The sequence below is a fragment of the Salmo trutta genome, chromosome 10, assembly GCF_901001165.1.
Source record: "Salmo trutta chromosome 10, fSalTru1.1, whole genome shotgun sequence".
Lineage (NCBI taxonomy): Eukaryota > Metazoa > Chordata > Actinopteri > Salmoniformes > Salmonidae > Salmo > Salmo trutta.
In genome coordinates this window covers 42,644,822-42,667,262 of record NC_042966.1, presented here as the reverse complement: position 1 = coordinate 42,667,262, position 22,441 = coordinate 42,644,822, and the positions used below count along the sequence as shown (strand labels likewise).

The following is a 22,441-nucleotide window of genomic DNA, read 5'->3' as shown; positions in this document are numbered from 1 at the left end:
GAAATTTAGCCGGGTTCCCATTACAATCCGAAAGAGCAGTTACATAACAATTAGATTTAGCCTTTCTGATTTGTCTCACAATGATTCCTCAGGTGCTTAAAAGCTTGCCGGTCCGGGCCTAAGCCAGTGTTCCTGGCCTTGACCCAAGCATCATCTCTTTTATGAATGACTTCTGATAATTCCAGAGTGTACCAGGTATTAGATCTACCTTTAACCCTCCGTTATATAAAGGTAGCATAACTATCCACAATAATATAGAAGACATCTACAAAGAGGCTTAAAGCTGAATCAGGTTCAGGGAACGCTGAAATACAATCAAGATCACTAAAATAAAGATTGTGTAAACTGAAGTTTTTAAAGTTCCTCTTTGTGATGACACGAGGCTTAGATTTTTTTTGTATTTTCACATCTCTAACACAAACAACTGGGTAACGATCACTAATATCTTGGGGCGAAGACACAAGTAGAAACATATTTCTCTGGTGTATTCGTTAGAATGAGATCAATCAGAGTTTATCTTTGAAGGATTTTTAGGGTTGGGCCGTTTAGGTTTAGTCACCATCTGGGTTAGGTTTAGATCATTACACATGTTTTAGACTGCATTTCCCCAATCATAATTGAGGTCACCCAGGATAATAACTTCTGATTTAATAAAATAAGACAACAAACTAGTTAACTCCTCGATGCACAAAGATTAGCCGAGGGAGGACGGTAAAAGACCCCTATAACAGTTATGGAGACATGTTTCCCCAGATAAAGGTTTAAAGATAGTTGCTAAACACGTTAGCAAGGGAAATGGATTTCAGTAAAGATAAAAAAAAAAAAAAATGTTTTTATAAGAACGACCACTGAAACCACCTCTACCCTGTCTGTCAACTCTGAACACATTATAACCTTCAATATTAATATCAGAGTCCAGACTATCCCCAGAGATCCAAATTTCAGTCAATACCAGAATGTCCAGATTTTGTCTGCGCAGCTCAAATCTTGATTTAATCCAGATCAGGAAGTAACCTACTAATGTCCAGACGCATCAACCCAAAGTCCTTAATAACGAATTGTAAGTCACACGGAGTCTCCAACTCAAATAAGCTATGTTCAATAGGCGGTCGCAGGCCCTGTCACATGGTTGATATCTATATAGTTGGTATGGTTATCAGACTGCATAGAAGTGCCTCATTTTGGTCTATGCTTATTTGTAATAGAGGAAGGAGTCGAATGTGTGAATGACTTTTTCCCCAAGGTTAACACCATAGGGCCTGAGGCCGCAGCCAATGTCCAGTATGAGGACCTCTCAGAGTAACTAATGATGGAACGTTATAAACCGACTAACATGGGCTGTGGTTGCTATAGTGCAACAGAGCCCAAGCCCTCTACATGATTTGAAAAAGCTATATAAATCAATTTCATTTGATTTGATTTGAAAACAGAGAGGGGCTATTATAGAATAAGGAATTCACATTTGAGTAGACCACAGTGGGCTTCTCTTTTCAGCTAACGATAGCAGATCTATTCAATCGAATGGGTACAAGATTACAACTGACAACACTCCGTGGCACTATAGACAATAGTACAACGAACAACGCTTCGAAAAGGATGGGAGGTATTACCTGAGCAGGGCTTGGCAGACTGTACATATGAAAGAGATGGTTCAGGCTCCTAGATGGTTTGGGTGGAGTCCAAACCACCACACCACACTAATGGAATCAGTAAAAGGATAGCCTTTTGACAATAAGCAAGTAAGCATTTCATTGCACTGAGTTAAACTTCGCTCTATCCTGTGCATACAGTATGACAAATACACTTTGATTGGATAAATCTACCTACAAAAGCCAAACAAAGCATTTGTAATAGGTAAAACAAAACCATTTATATTCAAAGATGTGATTTTTCTTATTACCCTGTTACTGTAGGACGTGAATGCAGAGACAAACAACCCTGTTTCTAACTAACGGGTGATATGCAGAGACAAACAACCCTGTTTCTAACTAACGGGTGATATGCAGAGACAAACAACCCTGTCTCTAACTAACGGGTGATATGCAGAGACAAACAACCCTGTTTCTATCTAACGGGTGATATGCAGAGACAAACAACCCTGTTTCTATCTAACGGGTGATATGCAGAGACACTAACCCTGTTTCTAACTAACGGGTGATATGCAGAGACAAACAACCCTGTCTCTAACTAACGGGTGATATGCAGAGACAAACAACCCTGTTTCTATCTAACGGGTGATATGCAGAGACAAACAACCCTGTTTCTAACTAACGGGTGATATGCAGAGACAAACAACCCTGTCTCTAACTAACGGGTGATTAGTGCTCTAACAGGCAATGAAATTAAGAAGAAGTGACCAGTTCTGGTTTTAATGTCTATAATACACTGAGCTAACAAAACATTAAGAACACCTTCCTAACATTGAGAGTTTCCCCTCCCCTCCTTTTGCCCTCAGAACAGTCTCAATTCGTCAGAGAATGGACTCTCCAAGGTGTCGAAAGCGTTCCACAGGGATGCTGGTCCATGTTGACTCCAATGCTTCCCCACAGTTGTGTCAAGTTGTCTGGATGTCCTTTGGGTTTGTGGGCCATTCTAGATACACACAGGAAACTGTTGAGTGTGAAAAACCCAGTAGTGTTTCAGTTCTTGTCACAAACCAGCATGCCTGGCACCTACTGCCATACCCCGTTCAACAACACTTAAATATGTTGTCTTGCCCATTCACCCTCTGAACGGAACACATACACAATCCATGTCTCAACTGTCTCAAGGCTTAACAATCCTTCTTTAACCTGACTCCTCCCCTTCACCTACACTGATTGAAGTGGATTTAACAAGTGACATCAATAAGGGATCATAGATTTCACCTGGTCAGTCTATGTCATGGAAAGAACAGGTGTTCTTAATATTTTGTCCGCTCTTGTGTTTAAAGACATATCAGTCTGTGTCCCAAATGGCACCCTACTCCCTATATTGTGCACTCCTTTTGACCAGGGTCCATAGGGCTCTGGTTAACAGTAGTGCACTATATAAAGTAACAGAGTACCATTTGGGATGCAGATACACAGTGTTGCTGAAACATCCAAACAGACTTTACATTGTTGGTCTGTGTTACATTGACATGAACGTCAGGTCAGTTAATATTTGACCCTGACCCAAATACTACACTAATGCTCTATTTCACAGAACCACAGAATGTTATTTAGAAAAACCCACAGTGTGTTTTGGAACAGTCAGTCAGCTAATCATGGTAGCTAAGTGGATTCTGTGGGTTCCACCAATGCTAACAGTAGCAACATAATATCAACAAAACCCCAAAAATTATTTACGTTTTTATTTCACCTCTTATTTAACCAAGGTAGGCCAGTTTGAGAACAAGTTCTCATTTACAACTGCGACTAGGGAATAGGGTGCCATTTTGGATGTACCCATAGTTTAATTGATCAGCACCAAGAACATAGAGGGCATGAACTGATTTATTCTAGACAGGTTGAGATGTCTGTGACCCAGAGTGACCACACAGTCACAGAGAGTCTTGTCTGTGACCCAGAGTGACCACACAGTCACAGAGAGTCTTGTCTGTGACCCAGAGTGACCACATAGTCACAAAGACTGTAGTAGGCCGGCATCCCGGAGTCGCCTCTTCACTGTTGACGTTGAGACTGGTGTTTTGCGGGTACTATTTAATGAAGCTGCCAATTGAGGACATGTGAAGCGTCTGTTTCTCAAACTAGACACTCTAATGTACTTGTCTTCTTGCTCAGTTGTGCACCGAGGCCTCCCACTCCTCTTTCTATTCTGGTTAGAGCCAGTTTGCGCTGTTCTGTGAAGGGAGTAGTACACAGCGTGACCCCAAACATTTGAACGGTAGTGTATATAACTTTTTGTTATGGGCCCAGCGCTCTAACCACTAGGATACCTACCACCCCAAATGTTTTTATCCTACCCTGTCCTACCTACCCTACCCTACCCTACCTACCCTACCCTACCCTACCTAACCCTACCCTACCCTACCCAACCCTACCCTACCCTACCTTACCCCACCCTACCTTACCCGACCCTACCCTACCTTATGATACTGTCGTGTCTTTGGCTATGCTAGATTAAGTGATGTGACATGCTTTCCTATAAAATCCTTTCTCTGTAATTAATATCACCTGATTAGCTAATCATGTAAATGTAATTAACTAGAAAGTCGGGGCACCACGAAAGAGTGTTCATAGAGCCGTTATCTTCCGAATAAACTCTTAAAGACTTATTCATATTTTACATCGATAGCAGTCAATATTAATCGTCAATTTTATTTCAGTCTCATAATGAAAGTTGTAAATTGTTGGTTATTTTCACGAACCCTGGCTAACAAGTTGAATCAGTAATACAAAATTGGGTTTAATTATTTATTTACTAAATACCTAACTAATTACACAGAATTACATATACACAGAATACAAATGATGTCATACAGAAAACGGCCCTGGTGGACGGAGCCGACATGGCGGCCTGTTACAAAAAGAATGGGGGTCGGAGCCGACATGGCGGCCTGTTACATAAAGAAAGGGGGTCGGAGCCGACATGGCGGCCTGTTACATAAAGAAAGGGGGTCGGAGCCGACATGGCGGCCTGTTACATAAAGAAAGAGGGTCGGAGCCGACATGGCCGCCTGTTACATAAAGAAAGGGGGTCGGAGCCGACATGGCCGCCTGTTACATAAAGAAAGGGGGTCGGAGCCGACATGGCGGCCTGTTACATAAAGAAAGGGGGTCGGAGCCGACATGGCCGCCTGTTACATAATGAAAGGGGGTCGGAGCCGACATGGCGGCCTGTTACATAAAGAAAGGGGGTCGGAGCCGACATGGCCGCCTGTTACATAAAGAAAGGGGGTCGGAGCCGACATGGCGGCCTGTTACATAAAGAAAGGGGGTCGGAGCCGACATGGCGGCCTGTTACATAAAGAAAGGGGGTCGGAGCCGACATGGCGGCCTGTTACATAAAGAAAGGGGGTCGGAGCCGACATGGCGGCCTGTTACATAAAGAAAGGGGGTCGGAGCCGACATGGCGGCCTGTTACATAAAGAAAGGGGGTCGGAGCCGACATGGCGGCCTGTTACATAAAGAAAGGGGGTCGGAGCCGACATGGCGGCCTGTTACATAAAGAAAGGGGGTCGGAGCCGACATGGCGGCCTGTTACATAAAGAAAGGGGGTCGGAGCCGACATGGCCGCCTGTTACATAAAGAAAGGGGGTCGGAGCCGACATGGCGGCCTGTTACATAAAGAAAGGGGGTCGGAGCCGACATGGCGGCCTGTTACATAAAGAAAGGGGGTCGGAGCCGACATGGCCGCCTGTTACATAAAGAAAGGGGGTCGGAGCCGACATGGCCGCCTGTTACATAAAGAAAGGGGGTCGGAGCCGACATGGCGGCCTGTTACATAAAGAAAGGGGGTCGGAGCCGACATGGCGGCCTGTTACATAAAGAAAGGGGGTCGGAGCCGACATGGCCGCCTGTTACATAATGAAAGGGGGTCGGAGCCGACATGGCGGCCTGTTACATAAAGAAAGGGGGTCGGAGCCGACATGGCCGCCTGTTACATAAAGAAAGGGGGTCGGAGCCGACATGGCCGCCTGTTACATAAAGAAAGGGGGTCGGAGCCGACATGGCGGCCTGTTACATAAAGAAAGGGGGTCGGAGCCGACATGGCCGCCTGTTACATAATGAAAGGGGGTCGGAGCCGACATGGCCGCCTGTTACATAAAGAAAGGGGGTCGGAGCCGACATGGCGGCCTGTTACATAAAGAAAGGGGGTCGGAGCCGACATGGCGGCCTGTTACATAAAGAAAGGGGGGTTGGGCTTGAATGAAAGAGCGGGAAGACTAAGGAACAAAGAAACAGCTATGCTATCGTAAATAGAGAATCTTATGCATTCTAAATTACCGCCCATTTGGAAAAGGAAAATGCAATAAATATTTACTCTGCGCTGCGCTTCGGTAGATTGGTCGTAGATGCTGGCCGGGTTGGCCAACAGATCTTCCTGTCCTCGGAAGAATGTCTCTGGTGGTAAATTAGATACGTGGTGGTATCTTCGTCTGTGGTAGACTGGATCCGTCGTCCGTCCTTTCCTAGCCCACGTCTACAGCGGCTGCTGCTAACTCAACGGCTAGGAAGTATCACTTCTGTAGTGAATAAGTTCAAAGTTCATACCATTCACAACCAAAGCTCATGCCGAGGTTGGCTTAGTTCTGTACTTGACGTGTGTCCTAACGTAGAGGCTGCAGACCTCACGTACTGGAACCCTGGTTACATTGTGTCATTGTCTTATATAGTGGCGAGGGGAGATGGGTGTGTTTCATTGTTTATAACCCCTGTCTCTTCACAGGGGTGGGCCACTGATAAAGCAGGGCACTTTCCTTATGAAAACCCAATTCTCTCAACTGGAAGCTAAAATTACATTTAATCTCCTAACAAACAATTTCAATATCAAACATTTCAATTGTATAACAATTCCATGTGACTCTGATAACTAGAGGGTGTAGACTTTCCCAGGTACAGTTTATGTCGTCCTGTCATCAGTCATAATGTCTCAGATGACAACTGAACTGACATCCATACTCATTAAGTTCCAAAGCATATTTCCAACTGGTTTTATTACCAAAATATGGTTCCTTTTCCCCATTTGTTTGATGTTCCCAGACTCTCTATATTTAACAAAGGCTATTCAACAGTCCTTCAGTAGAGTCAGAAAGAGAGGGGAAGGGAGAAAGGTATTTATGGGGGGGTCATAAACCTTACCCACAGGCCAACGTCATGACAAAACCCTACCTCACCCTACCTTATTTTACCGTACGCTACCTCACCCTACCCTACCCAACCTTATCCTACCCTACCTTATGTTACCCTACCTCACCCTACCTTATTTTACCTTATGCTACCCTACCCTACCCTACCAAACCCTACCCTACCCTACCTTTTTCTACCCTACATTATTTTACCTTACGCTACCTAAACCTACCCTACCCAACCTTATCCAACCTACCCAACCTGGCCTAACCCTACCCTACCTTATCCTACCCTACCCTACCTTATTTTACCTTACCCTTCCCTACCCAACCTTATCCACCACCCAACCTGGTTCTACCCTATCCAACCTTATCCTACCAACCTTATTTTACCTTATCCTATCCTACCCAACCATATCCTACCCTACCCAACCTTATTTTACCCTATCCTACCCTACCCAACCTTATCCTACCCTACAAAACCTTATTCTACCCTACCCAACCTTATTTTACCTTATCCTACCCTATCTAACCTTATCCTACCCAACCTTATTTTACCTTACCCTACCCTATCTAACCTTATCCTACCCAACCTTATTTTACCTTATCCTACCCTACCCAACCTTACATGATTCTACCCTACCTTATTTTACCCTATCCTGTTCCACCCTATACTGTTCCTCCCTACCATACACTACCCTAACACACCCTACCTTACCCCACCCTGCTCTGGTCTTCCCTGCTCTACCCTGCTATGCTCTATCCTGCTCTACCCTGCTCTATCCTGCTCTACCCTGATCTATCCTGCTCTACCCTGCTCTATCCTTCTCTACCCTGCTCTATCCTGCTCTACCCTGCTCTATCCTGCTCTACCCTGCTCTATCCTGCTCTACCCTGCTCTATCCTGCTCTACCCTGCTCTATCCTGCTCTACCCTGCTGTGCTCTATCCTGCTCTACCCTGCTCTATCCTGCTCTACCCTGCTCTATCGTGCTCTACCCTGCTCTATCCTGCTCTACCCTGCTCTATTCTGCTCCGCTCTACCCTGCTCTACCCTGCTCTACCCTGCTCTATCCTGCTCTACCCTGCTCTATCCTGCTCTACCGTGCTCTATCCCGCTCTACCCTGCTCTATCCTGCTCTACCCTGCTCTATCCTGCTCTACCGTGCTCTATCCTGCTCTACCCTGCTCTATTGTGCTCTACCCTGCTCTATCGTGCTCTACCCTGCTCTATCCTGCTCTACCCTGCTCTATTCTGCTCTGCTATACCCTGCTCTACCCTGCTCTATACTGCCCTGCTCTGCTCTACCCAGCCCTACCCTGCTCTACCCTGCTCTACCGTGCCCCTCTCTACCGTGCTCTGCTCTACCCTGCTCTATCCTGCTCTACTCTTCTCTGATCTACCCTGCTCTATCCTGCTCTACTCTACCCTGCTCTATCCTGCTCTACTCTGCTCTATCCTGCTCTATCCTGCTCTACTCTGCTCTGCCCTGCTCTATCCTGCACTACCCTGCTCTATCCTGCTCTACTCTGCTCCGCTCTATCCTGCTCTATCCTGCTCTACCCTGCTCTACTCTGCTCTGCTCTACCCTGCTCTATCCTGCTCTACCCTGCTCTACCCCACTCTACCCTGCTCTTCTCTACCCTGCTCTATCCTGCTCTACCCTGCTCTACCCCACTCTACCCTGCTCTGCTCTACCCTGTTCTACCCCGCTCTACCCTGCTCTGCTCTATCCTGCTCTACCCTGCTATACCCCACTCTACCCTGCTCTGTCCTGCTCTACCCCGCTCTACCCTGCTCTGCTCTACCCTGTTCTACCCCGCTCTACCCTGCTCTACCCTTCTCTACCCTGCTCTACCCTGCTCTGCTCTACCCTGCTCTACCCTGCTATACCCTGCTCTACCCTGCTCTATCCTGCTCTACCCTGCTCTATTCTGCTCTGCTATACCCTGCTCTACCCTGCTCTATACTGCCCTGCTCTGCTCTACCCAGCCCTACCCTGCTCTACCCTGCTCTACCGTGCCCCTCTCTACCGTGCTCTGCTCTACCCTGCTCTATCCTGCTCTACTCTTCTCTGATCTACCCTGCTCTATCCTGCTCTACTCTACCCTGCTCTATCCTGCTCTACTCTGCTCTATCCTGCTCTATCCTGCTCTACTCTGCTCTGCCCTGCTCTATCCTGCTCTACCCTGCTCTATCCTGCTCTACTCTGCTCCGCTCTATCCTGCTCTATCCTGCTTTACCCTGCTCTACTCTGCTCTGCTCTACCCTGCTCTATCCTGCTCTACCCTGCTCTACCCCACTCTACCCTGCTCTTCTCTACCCTGCTCTATCCTGCTCTACCCTGCTCTACCCCACTCTACCCTGCTCTGCTCTACCCTGTTCTACCCCGCTCTACCCTGCTCTGCTCTATCCTGCTCTACCCTGCTATACCCCACTCTACCCTGCTCTGTCCTGCTCTACCCCGCTCTACCCTGCTCTGCTCTACCCTGCTCTACCCTTCTCTACCCTGCTCTACCCTGCTCTGCTCTACCCTGCTCTACCCTGCTATACCCTGCTCTACCCTGCTCTATCCTGCTCTACTCTGCTCTGCTCTACCGTGCTCTATCCTGCCCTACCCTGATCTACTCTGCTCTACCCTGCTCTACCCTGCTCTATCCTGCTCTACCCTGCTCTATCCTGCTCTATCCTGCTCTATCCTGCTCTACTCTGCTCTGCTCTACCGTGCTCCATCCTGCTCTACCCTGCTCTATCCTGCTCTATCCTGCTCTACCCTGCTCTATCCTGCTCTACCCTGCTCTATCCTGCTCTACTCTGCTCCACCCTGCTCTACCCTGTTATACCCTGCTCTACCCTGCTCTACCCTGCTCTACCCTAACCACCCTGCTCTACTCTGCTCTGCTCTACCCTGCTCTACCCTGCTCTACCCCGCTCTACCCTGCTCTACCCCGCTCTACCCTGCTCTGCTCTACCCTGCTCTACCCTGCTCTGCTCTACCCTGCTCTACCCCGCTCTACCCTGCTCTGCTCTACCCTGCTCTACCCTGCTCTACCCTGCTCTGCTCTACCCTGCTCTACCCAGTTATACCCTGCTCTACCCTGCTCTGCTCTATCCGCATGGCTGGCAACATGACTCTAGACTGTAGCCCTCATGTAGAAAAATAGAAAACCGCTCCTAAATGCGACAAATCTACCAGCTCTCCTACCCCTTCCCTAACACACACACACACACACACACACACACACACACACACACACACACACACACACACACACACACACACACACACACACACACACACACACACACACACACACACACACACAGCCTGCCCCCATTCAGGCCGGCGCTGGTCCCAGGAGGTTGTTTCTGACGTCAGTAGAAGAGCTGGGCGGAGGGCCAGCCAGGCCTGTGGGCCATTGATGGATGTGCTTGGTCTGTGAGGCAAGCCGCTCTCTCTCTCTCTGTGTGTGTGTGTGTGTGTGTGTGTGTGTGTGTGTGTGTGTGTGTGTGTGTGTGTGTGTGTGTGTGTGTGTGTGTGTGTGTGTGTGTGTGTGTGTGTGTGTGTGTGTGTGTGTGTGTGTGTGTGTGTGTGGCAGCGACGTTCCAAACACGTCTAATGACCCATAGAGACCCGGCAGACCCTCTCCTTCTCTCTCTCTTTTAATTAATCGTGTCAATCACTTTCTCCTCTCTCTCTCTCTCTCCCTCTCTCTCCCTCTTTCTGCTCTCCCTCTTTCTCTCTCTCCTCTTTCTCTGTCTCTCCCTTTCTCTCTCTCCCTTTCTGTCTCTCCCCTTTCTCTCTCCCTTTCTCTGTCTCTCCCTTTCTCTCTCTCCTCTGTCTTTCCCTTTCTCTCTCCTGTCTCTCCCTTTCTCTCCTCTTTCTCCCTTTCTCTCTCTCCCTTTCTCTCCTCTTTCTCTGTCTCTCCCTTTCTCTCTCTCCCTTTCTCTCTCCCTTTCTGTCTCTCCCTTTCTCTGTCTCTCTTCCTTCTCTCTCTCTCCCTTTCTGTCTCTCCCTTTCTCTGTCTCTCCTCTCTCTCCTGTCTCTCCCTTTCTCTCTCCTGTCTCTCCCTTTCTCTGTCTCTCCCTTTCTCTGTTTCTCTCTCTCCTCTCTCTCCTCTTTCTCTCTCTCCCTTTCTGTCTCTCCTCTTTCTCTGTCTTCCTTTCTTTCTGTCTACTTTTCTGTCTATCACAGACGTGATTAAAGTAGAAACACACGAGGCTGAATAAATGAATGCATTGAAATGGGGGTGGAAATGTGGTTGTCTCGTCTACCTACCTTAAAATGAATGCACTAACTGTAAGTCACTCTGCATAAGACAATCTGCTAAATAACTACAAAGCCTCACATCCAAACAGAACAATGAACTTTGTACCCAACGAGGTTATCCTACGCTAGCAATGGATAGCTCCATTCAGATGGTGACGGTGAGACTAAGATAGGAACGGTGCTTGTTCCCTGGTCCTGTAAGGCTCAGCTGGTGGAGCAGGGCGCTTGTAACACCAGGGTTGTGGGTTCAATTCCTGGGGCCACCAGTATGTAAAATGTATTAAACATTTTTTTGTAATTTTTTTTTTTTAAATCTGCTAAATGCAAATCACTTCTAAACAACAGTGGTTGTCCTCCGTGGAGACGGGATGTGTGAGAGTGGTGTTCACCTGCAGCTCTAATAAAGGCTTTATAGAGCATTCATTAAGTCTTCATAAGCACTTTCTAAACTATCCGGTGCTCAATAGAGGCAGATGTAACAGGGTATATCGTGTGTGGGTTACCTGCAGGCAGACTACCGCTGCTCTTCCTCTTGTGCCATCTGTCCAGAGTCTCTGAACTCACGCTCTCCGATACAAACTCATCCAGCATCTGAGGGTGAAGGGAGAGATACGCCTTCACTTGGTCATCCGTCAGACCTGCACAACAAACACAAAACACAGCGGAGGACATTAGCTCTTTCATTCATGCAATACATATTTTATTCATCATATCGTTAATTCATTCACTACATCATTAATTTGTTAAATCACTCATTCAATAATGTATTATATATTACCTCTTTCATTTATTAATTCATTGTATATTTAATTCATCTATCTTTTGGCAGAAAAAGAGGATGATTTCAGTTGTTTGACCGAGAGAGAGAGGGATATATAGCTTCATGTAAACACATAACACAACGTCCCAGGTGACATCGCTGATTAATATCATGATGTCATGACAGCCAGCTTTTTGTCCTCTGGGATGGTGGTGACCAAGGCAGTGGGAGGTAGTGCGCCCGCTGCGTCTCCTCGAGAGAGGAGGCCCAACAGAGGCAGTGGGAGGTAGTGCCCGCTGCGTCTCCTCGGGAGAGGAGGCCCAACAGAGGCAGTGGGAGGTAGTGCCCCCGCTGCGTCTCCTCGGGAGAAGAGGCCCAACAGAGGCAGTGGGAGGTAGTGCGCCCGCTGCGTCTCCGGGGAGAGGAGGCCCAACATAGGCAGTGGGAGGTAGTGCGCCCGCTGCGTCTCCGGGGCGAGGAGGCCCAACAGAGGCAGTGGGAGGTAGTGCGCCCGCTGCGTCTCCTCGGGAGAGGAGGCCCAACAGAGGCAGTGGGAGGTAGTGCCCGCTGCGTCTCCTCGGGAGAAGAGGCCCAACAGAGGCAGTGGGAGGTAGTGCGCCCGCTGCGTCTCCTCGGGAGAGGAGGCCCAACAGAGGCAGTGGGAGGTAGTGCCCGCTGCGTCTCCTCGGGAGAGGAGGCCCAACAGAGGCAGTGGGAGGTAGTGCCCGCTGCGTCTCCGGGGAGAGGAGGCCCAACAGAGGCAGTGGGAGGTAGTGCGCCCGCTGCGTCTCCTCGGGAGAGGAGGCCCAACAGAGGCAGTGGGAGGTAGTGCGCCGGCTGCGTCTCCTCGGGAGAGGAGGCCCAACATAGGCAGTGGGAGGTAGTGCCCGCAGCGTCTCCTCGAGAGAGGAGGCCCAACAGAGGCAGTGGGAGGTAGTGCCCGCTGCGTCTCCGGGGAGAGGAGGCCCAACAGAGGCAGTTAGAGGGGAAGAGGACTGGAGTGTTGCTTAATGGGTAATTAGGTTGTTGAGAGCTCTGTCGGGAGCTGCTGTTTATTATGTGCGTTGTCGGGGACGACGGGGAGAACAACCATTTGCCAGGACATCACTGAACCATCACTGACTGTCTGTACTGTCCTCTCTCTCTCTCTCTGTGTGTGTGTGTGTGTGTGTGTGTGTGTGTGTGTGTGTGTGTGTGTGTGTGTGTGTGTGTGTGTGTGTGTGTGTGTGTGTGTGTGTGTGTGTGTGTGTGTGTGTGTGTGTGTGTGTGCATGTTTTGTAAGTATTGAGCCTAGCTATTCTGCGCCAAGTTCTCTGAATAACCCACCCGTTTTGACACCACCCGGGGTTTTTTAACCACCCGTGTTCTGAACACCACCCGGTTTTATACTACCTGTTTTGACACCCCCCGGGGGGTTTTTAACCACCCGTGTTCTGCACACCACCCGGTTTTATACTACCTGTTTTGACACCCCCCGGGGTTTTTTTTACCACCTGTGTTCTGAACACCACCCGGTTTTACACTACCTGTTTTGACACCACCCGTTTTGTAGACAGAACAAATAAATGCTGACTGTGTTCTATGCCCATGCCACACATTCTTCCCTTGTCATTGGAGGGGACTGGATGTGTGACATCCATAGAGATAGTTATAGGACTCACACTTAGATATAACCCATTTTTACATGGATATTGTCATTGAGGGTTTCCACCATTTTAAAGTAGTCAACTGGGCCGGGATTCCTACGGGTTGGGAGTGATCAGCCAATGACCAGAGCATTTTCTTCTTCTTCAACTTGGGTGATATACTTGAATTGTTAAGATATTACTGCACTGTTGGAGCTAGAAACACAAGCATTTCACTACATCCGCAATAACATCTGCTAAATATGTGTATGTGATCAATCAAATGTGATTTTATTTGATGGTTTGTAAATGGCTTAAAGCCATCTAGTTGCCACAATAAATGAATGAGACAAGATTGATTCAGGACTTCAGCAACCCAAATGGTGGTAAATCACCAATATTAGCTTTACACTTTTTTCAAACACAAAATAAGAAGAAAATTAACTACTTTAACATGGATGTTGCGGCAGGTAGCCTAGTGGTTAGAGCAGGTAGCCTAGTGGTTAGAGCAGGTAGCCTAGTGGTTAGAGCAGGTAGCCTAGTGGTTAGAGACAGGTAGCCTAGTGGTTAGAGCAGGTAGCCTAGTGGTTAGAGCAGGTAGCCTAGTGGTTAGAGCAGGTAGCCTAGTGGTTAGAGCAGGTAGCCTAGTGGTTAGAGACAGGTAGCCTAGTGGTTAGAGCAGGTAGCCTAGTGGTTAGAGGCAGGTAGCCTAGTGGTTAGAGCAGGTAGCCTAGTGGTTAGAGCAGGTAGCCTAGTGGTTAGAGCAGGTAGCCTAGTGGTTAGAGCAGGTAGCCTAGTGGTTAGAGACAGGTAGCCTAGTGGTTAGAGCAGGTAGCCTAGTGGTTAGAGCAGGTAGCCAAGTGGTTAGAGACAGGTAGCCTAGTGGTTAGAGCAGGTAGCCAAGTGGTTAGAGACAGGTAGCCTAGTGGTTAGAGACAGGTAGCCTAGTGGTTAGAGCAGGTAACCTAGTGGTTAGAGACAGGTAGCCTAGTGGTTAGAGCAGGTAGCCTAGTGGTTAGAGACAGGTAGCCTAGTGGTTAGAGCAGGTAGCCTAGTGGTTAGAGACAGGTAGCCTAGTGGTTAGAGACAGGTAGCCTAGTGGTTAGAGCAGGTAGCCTAGTGGTTAGAGCAGGTAGCCTAGTGGTTAGAGCAGGTAGCCTAGTGGTTAGAGACAGGTAGCCTAGTGGTTAGAGCAGGTAGCCTAGTGGTTAGAGCAGGTAGCCTAGTGGTTAGAGCAGGTAGCCTAGTGGTTAGAGCAGGTAGCCTAGTGGTTAGAGACAGGTAGCCTAGTGGTTAGAGACAGGTAGCCTAGTGGTTAGAGCAGGTAGCCTGGTGGTTAGAGCAGGTAGCCTAGTGGTTAGAGCAGGTAGCCTAGTGGTTAGAGCAGGTAGCCTAGTGGTTAGAGCAGGTAGCCTAGTGGTTAGAGACAGGTAGCCTAGTGGTTAGAGACAGGTAGCCTAGTGGTTAGAGACAGGTAGCCTAGTGGTTAGAGCAGGTAGCCTAGTGATTAGAGCAGGTAGCCTAGTGGTTAGAGACAGGTAGCCTAGTGGTTAGAGCAGGTAGCCTAGTGGTTAGAGACAGGTAGCCTAGTGGTTAGAGCAGGTAGCCTAGTGGTTAGAGCAGGTAGCCTAGTGGTTAGAGGCAGGTAGCCTAGTGGTTAGAGGCAGGTAGCCTAGTGGTTAGAGACAGGTAGCCTAGTGGTTAGAGGCAGGTAGCCTAGTGGTTAGAGACAGGTAGCTATTGGTTAGAGACAGGTAGCCTAGTGGTTAGAGGCAGGTAGCCTAGTGGTTAGAGACAGGTAGCCTAGTGGTTAGAGACAGGTAGCCTAGTGGTTAGAGCAGGTAGCCTAGTGGTTAGAGATAGGTAGCCTAGTGGTTAGAGACAGGTAGCCTAGTGGTTAGAGCAGGTAGCCTAGTGGTTAGAGGCAGGTAGCCTAGTGGTTAGAGGCAGGTAGCCTAGTGGTTAGAGCAGGTAGCCTAGTGGTTAGAGCAGGTAGCCTAGTGGTTAGAGCAGGTAGCCTAGTGGTTAGAGCAGGTAGCCTAGTGGTTAGAGGCAGGTAGCCTAGTGGTTAGAGCAGGTAGCCTAGTGGTTAGAGCAGGTAGCCTAGTGGTTAGAGCAGGTAGCTTAGTGATTAGAGACAGGTAGCCTAGTGGTTAGAGCAGGTAGCCTAGTGGTTAGAGCGAAAGGCCAGTAACCGAAAGGTTGCTGGTTTGAATCCCTGAGCCGACGAGGCTCAGTCGATGTGCCCTTGAGCAAGGCACTTAACCCTAATTACTCCTGTAAGTCGCTCTGGATAAGAGTGTCACCAAAAAGTCTCAGATGCCATAAAGGCACAGATACAAAGATGAGACCTCTTTTGATCTCTATGGTAACGTCACAACATAGAGGACCAGACAGGAAGTCACTCACAGAGAAGAAGGAAGATGTCTAGTTTGGGTCAGAGCCATGTATTTAGAGAGTGTTTCTGCAGTATTGATGCATACATTTCTTACGTGACACTAGGAAAAAAAGGAGGATATCTATTGTAGTTTAAATAATACAGTAAAAAACCCAGCTAGCACATAACGTTCTGAGAACCATCTGTTTCTTACAGTTTGGTGAGAGCGTGGTTGTCCTAATGGTTATTATGTGTACAACTTTCACACAACTTTCTGGTATTGGTGCAGAATAGTTGCTTAGCTTCAGAAACATTCTGAGCAAATTTAAGGAACTTGACAAAAAAAAAAGATTATTTTCTTGGTATTTCATTTTTTCATTACATTACATTATTTCAAACAGAATGTTTCCAAAAAAGTTCAAACATGGTTACATTTCATTTCAATTTTGATAATGTTCTAGGAACGTTCTCTAACTGGTTTGACATTGGGAATGTTCTGAAATAGTTCCAAGAATGTTAAGAAACAATGTTCTTCTGTGTGAATTTCAGTACTTCAGCATAACATTTCCTACAGGTTTCTATTTAAAGTCTAAAATTGTTCCTAGGACGTTAAGAAAACATTCCATGAAAACCACAAGAAAATTTTAGTAATGTTGAGAGAACAGTCTTAGATTGTAATGTAAAAACATATACAGTTGAAGTCGGAAGTTTACATACACTTAGGTTGGAGTCATTAAAACTTGTTTTTCAACCACTCCACAAATTTCTTGTTAACAAACTATAGTTTTGGCAAGACGGTTAGGACATCTACTTTGTGCATGACACAAGTAATTTTTCTGACAATTGTTTACAGACAGATTATTTCACTTATAATTCACTGTATCACAATTCCAGTGTGTCAGAAGTTGACATACACTAAGCTGACTGTGCCTTTAAACTAGACGTCAACCGATTAATCGGAATGGCCGATTAATTAGGGCCGATTTCAAGTTTTCATAACAATCGGTAATCGGTAATCGGTATTTTTGGCCACCGATTTGCCTATTTATTTTTAATTTTTACACCTTTATTTAACTAGGCAAGTCAGATTAAGAACACATTCTTATTTTCAATGACGGCCTAGAAACGGGGGTTAACTGCCTTGTTCAGGGAGGATTCGGGGATTCGTTTTTGCAACCTTCCGGTTGCTAGTCCAACGCTCTAACCACCTGCCTTACATTGCACTCCACGAGGAGCCTGCATGGCAGGCTGGCTACCTGTAATGCGAGGGCAGCAAGAAGCCAAGGTAAGTTGCTAGCTAGCATTAATCTTATAAAAAACTATCAATCTTAACATAATCACTAGTTAACTCCTCATGGTTGATGATATTACTAGTTTATCTAGCTTGTCCTGCGTTGCGTATAATCGATGCGGTGCCTGTTCATTTCTCATCGAATCACAGCCTACTTCGACAAACGGGGTGATGATTTAACAAGCGCATTTGCGAAAAAAGCACTGTCGTTGCACCAATGTACCTAACCATATACATTTGTAAGTCGCTCTGGATAAGAGCGTCTGCTAAATGACGTAAATGTAAATGTAAATGTAATGCCTTTCTTTAAAGGCCGTAATTAATTTGCCAGAATTGTACATAATTATGACATAATTATCAAGGACAGCAACCACCCGAGCCACTGCCTGTTCACCCCGCTATCATCCAGAAGGCGAGGTCAGTACAGGTGCATCAAAGCTGGAACCGAGAGACTGAAAAACATCTTCTATCTCAAGGCCATCAGACTGTTAAACAGCCACCACTAACATTGAGTGGCTGCTGCCAACATACTGACTCAACTCAAGCCACTTTAATAATGGGAAAATTGATGTAATCAATTTATCACTTGCCACTTTATATTATTTATATTAGATAATGTTTACATAACCTACATTATTCATCTCATATGTATATACTGTACTCTATACCATCTATTGCATCTTGCCATCTTGATGTAATGTATCACTAGCCACTATAAACAATGTCCCTTTATATAATGATTACATACCCTGCATTACTCATCTCATATGTATATACTGTACTCTATACCATCTACTGCATCTTGCCTATGCCGTTCAGCCATCACTCATTTATATATTTTTATGTACATATTCGTATTAATTCCTTTACACTTGTGTGTATAAGGTAGTTGTTGTGGAATTTGTAGATTACTTGTTATATATTACTGCATGGTCGGAACTAGAAGCACAAGCATTTCGCTACACTTGCATAAACATCTGCTAACCATGTGTATGTGACAAATAAATTTGATTTGATTTGATTTGACATTGAAGGTTGTGCAATGTAACAGGAATATTTAGACTTAGGGATGCCATCCGTTAGATAAAATACAGAACGGTTCCATATTTCACTGAAATAATAAATTATAGTTTCCGGATTCGACCATATTAATAACCAAAGGCTCGTATTTCTGTGTGTTATTATGTTATAATTAAGTCTATGATTTGATATTTGATAGAGCAGTGGTAAGCAGCAGCAGGCTCGTAAGCATTCATTCAAACAGCACCTTCGTGCATTTTACCAGCAGCTCTTCGCAATTTTTCAAGCATTGCGCCGTTTATGACTTCAAGCCTATCAACCCCCGAAATTAGGCTGGTGTAACCCATGTGAAATGGCTAGCTAGTTAGCAGGTGCGCGCTAATAGCGTTTCAAACGTCACTCGCTCTGAGACTTGGGAGTGGTTGTTCCCCTTGCTCTACATGGGTAACGCTGCTTCGAGGGTGGCTGTTGTCGATGTGTTCCTGGTTCGAGCCCAGGTAGGAGCGAGGAGAGGGACGGAAGCTATACTGGCAATACTAAAGTGCCTATAAGAACATCCAATAGCCAAAGGTATATGAAATACAAATGGTATCGAGAGAAATAGTCCTATAATTCCTATAATAACTACAACCTAAAACTTCTTACCTGGGAATATTGAAGACTCCTGTTAAAAGGAACCACCAGCTTTCATGTGTTCTCATGTTCTGAGCAAGGAACTTAAACGTTAGCTTTTTTACATGGCACTTATTGCACTTTTACTTTCTTCTACAACACTTTGTTTTTGAATTATTTAAACCAAATTGAACATGTTTCATTATTTATTTGAGGCTAAATTGATTTTATTGATGTATTATTTTAAGTTAAAATAAGTGTTCATTCAGTATTGTTGTAATTGTCTTTATTAGAAATATTCTTTTTTTTCTTCTTTTTTTTAAATCGGCCGATTAATCGGCAGCGTGTTTTTGGTCCTCTAATAATCTGTATCGGCGTTGAAAATTCATAATCGGTCGACCTCTACTTTAAACAGCTTGGAAAATTCCAGAAAATGATGTCATGGCTTTAGAAGCTTCTGATAGGCTAATTGACATCATTTGAGTCAATTGAAGGTGTACCTGTGGATGTATTTCAAGGCCTACCTTCAAACTCAGTGCCTCTTTGCTTGACATCATGGGAAAATCAAAAGAAATCAGCCAAGACCTAAGAAAAAAATTGTAGACCTCCACAAGTCTGGTTCATCCTTGGGAGCAATTTCTAAACGCCTGAAGGCACCACGTTCATCTATACAAACAATAGTATGCAAGTATAAACACCATGGGACCATGAAGCCGTCATACCGCTCAGGAAGGAGACGCGTTCTGTCTCCTAGAGATAAACGTACTTTAGTCCAAAAAGTGCAAATCAACCAAAGAACAACAGCAAAGGACCTTGTGAAGATCCTGGAAGAAACAGGTACAAAAGTATCTATATCCACTGTAAAATGAGTCCTATATCGACAGCAAGGAAGAAGCCACTGCTCCAAAACCGCCATAAAAAAGGCAGACTACGGTTTGCAACTGCACATGGGGACAAAAATCATACTTTTTGGAGAAAAAGTCTGATCTGATGAAACAAAAACAGAACTGTTTGGCCATAATGACCATTGTTATGTTTGGAGGAAAAAGGGGGATGCTTGCAAGCTGAAGAACACCATCCCAACCGTGAAGCACGGGGGTGGCAGCATCATGTTATGGGGGTGCTTTGCTGCAGGAGGGACTGGTGCACTTCACAAAATAAATGGCATCATGAGGTAGGAAAAGTATGTGGATATATTGAAGCAACATCTCAAGACATCAGTCAGGAAGTTAAAGCTTGGTCGCAAATGGGTCTTCCAAATGGACAATGACCCCAAGAATACTTCCAAAGTTGTGGCAAAATGGCTTCAGGACAACAAAGTCAAGGTATTGAAGTGGCCATCACAAAGCCCTGACCTCAATCCTATAGAAAATGTGTGGGCAGAACTGAAAAGGCGTGTGCGAGCAAGGAGGCCTACAAACCTGACTCAGTTACACCAGCTCTGTCAGGAGGAATGGGCCAAAATTCACCCATATTATTGTGGGAAGCTTGTGGAAGGCTACCCGAAACGTTTGACCAAGTTAAACAATTTAAAGGCAATGCTACCAAATACTAATTGAGTGTATGTAAACTTCTGGCCCACTGGGAATGTGATGAAAGAAATAAAAGCTTAAATAAATCATTCTCTCTACTATTATTCTGACATTTCACATTCTTAAAATAAAGTGGTGATCCTAACTGACCTAAAACAGGGACTTTTTACTAGGATTAAATGTTAGGAATTGTGAAAAACTGAGTTTAAATGTATTTGGCTGAGGAGTATGTAAACTACCGACTTCACCTGTACATTCTGTTCTCAACATCCAAGCTCTCTCTATCCTCTATCTATCTTGTTAAGTGTGTTCAGGTGTGTTGACCACGCCCACTAATTAGCCACACCTGATCTTAATGAGTGTTTGTTTCCTGTTTGAAATGGAGTCTGTTTAAATAGACTAAAATGAACAGCTTTGTATGTGTAAAAAAAACATGGCAATGCAAGCTCCAACCTGGTAGCACAGTGGACTACTTCCGTGGATAAAAAAAACAGAAGATTACAGGTTCGAATCTTATTGATGCTGTTTAACAATAAACATTTATTTCCATGTGTCCTATCTGTGCTTGGAGTCCCAAAATAAGCTAGCAATGTTGCTAACGGTCTTATTAAAACATTCAGTGATGGTTTAAAGGAAGTTATTAGAAAAATAACCTATAATTTACAGGAAAACTTTCAGAACCAGCGTAAAAAACGTCCGCAGAACCTCCCTGCAATCTAAAACAAAAACAAAAAAATGTACGTTTCAAGAACAGGCAAAATGCTCACTTCTGTTCTCAGAACTTTAAAAAAAAAACTGTCTGTTTTACCACGACCAATTGGAAAACAAAAAATATATGTTCCCAAAACTTCCAAGCAACCCAAATGTGCTAGTTGGGTACCATTTAAACCACCACAGAGCTTTCAGTCAGGTAAGATATTATGCTTGAAAGTAGAGATAACTAGCTCCAGTGGATTCTAGAACAGCTGGGAAGCATGTGTCCTGCTGCCTTCACATGTGTCCCAAGTAGTGAATTATATAGGGAATAGGGAATAGGGGGGGGGGGGGGCAGCCCTGGTCTAAAGTAGTGCACTATATAGGGATTAGGATGCCATTTGTGATGTAGTCTTTGTCTTTTGCTGTTGGATTCTAGAAACTCTAGAACAGTGGTCACCAATCTTTTCTGAGTCAAGATCACTTTCTGAGTCTAAAAACAAGCTGAGATCTACCGCTTAGATGTTGTTTTTTTAACATGACTTAAAAAACATAAGCCTATGCAACATTAACCAATTAAAAACTGTTCTGTATTAATGAAGTTTGTGCAGTAGGCTATAGGCCAAATACATTATCACTGTATATTGGCTTTGCTTGAATTTACCTAAGATCCGTTGTTGTATTACTTGTGATACACAGCTGAGTGAGCATACATTGTATTTTACTGGGCTGACGGTGCCTGCATCTGAGGGTCAGTCTCAGCGGAGGGAGAGAGCAGCAGACTGAGGGTCAGTCTCAGCAGAGGGAGAGAGCAGCAGACTGAGGGTCAGTCTCAGCAGAGGGAGAGAGCAGCAGACTGAGGGTCAGTCTCAGCAGAGGGAGAGAGCAGCAGACTGAGGGTCAGTCTCAGCAGAGGGAGAGAGCAGCAGACTGAGGGTCAGTCTCTCAACATCCCTCCGTTCTCCCTTTCCTCCACTGACACTGACCAAAAAGGGGCCACACCGTCTTCCAGCTGATGGCATTATTCCTGCCTCATGCACAAATTCATAATATTACTCCTATGAACAATGAAAGTGAAATATTCCTCGATATTAAAGACACAAACCACTAATGACAACAACAATGCAAGCCTGTAGATACACTTTCCTCCTCATTCATTACTGCTGCACTGCTTGTTGTAGCTCGGAGTGGAAATAGGAAAAACACACATTTTATGGGCTATAAAAGTGTTGAATACAAAGTGTTGACAGCGCTGAGTAAGACCTTAAACATGAAGTCACTGATAAAAACAACAGCTCTTTGCTGTATTTGTTGACAGTCTCTCTCTGGTCGTGGTTTTAAACGTTTTGAAATCTCACAGTATTAACTCTGCTGTATCTTTCTTTACGCCTACTACGTCACCGCAGACATCCGATTGGCCAGCGGTAGGTTTATAGAGCATTTGATTTGCTCTCTGGGCCCACCAGACACGGTAATCTGAGCCATCCGA

General features: G+C 45.6%; 1 protein-coding gene across 2 annotated transcripts in view; it reads right to left on the bottom strand.

Moving 5' to 3' along the window:
• The window catches only part of LOC115201744 (cAMP and cAMP-inhibited cGMP 3',5'-cyclic phosphodiesterase 10A-like), a 155,822-nt gene that overhangs the window by 108,352 nt on the left and 25,029 nt on the right, over positions 1–22,441 (bottom strand). For both annotated transcript variants that reach the window (XM_029765611.1, XM_029765612.1), the window contains exon 2: positions 11,546–11,680. In XM_029765611.1, coding sequence (XP_029621471.1) covers positions 11,546–11,680 — 135 coding nt within the window. The remainder of the gene's footprint in view (positions 1–11,545; positions 11,681–22,441) is intronic.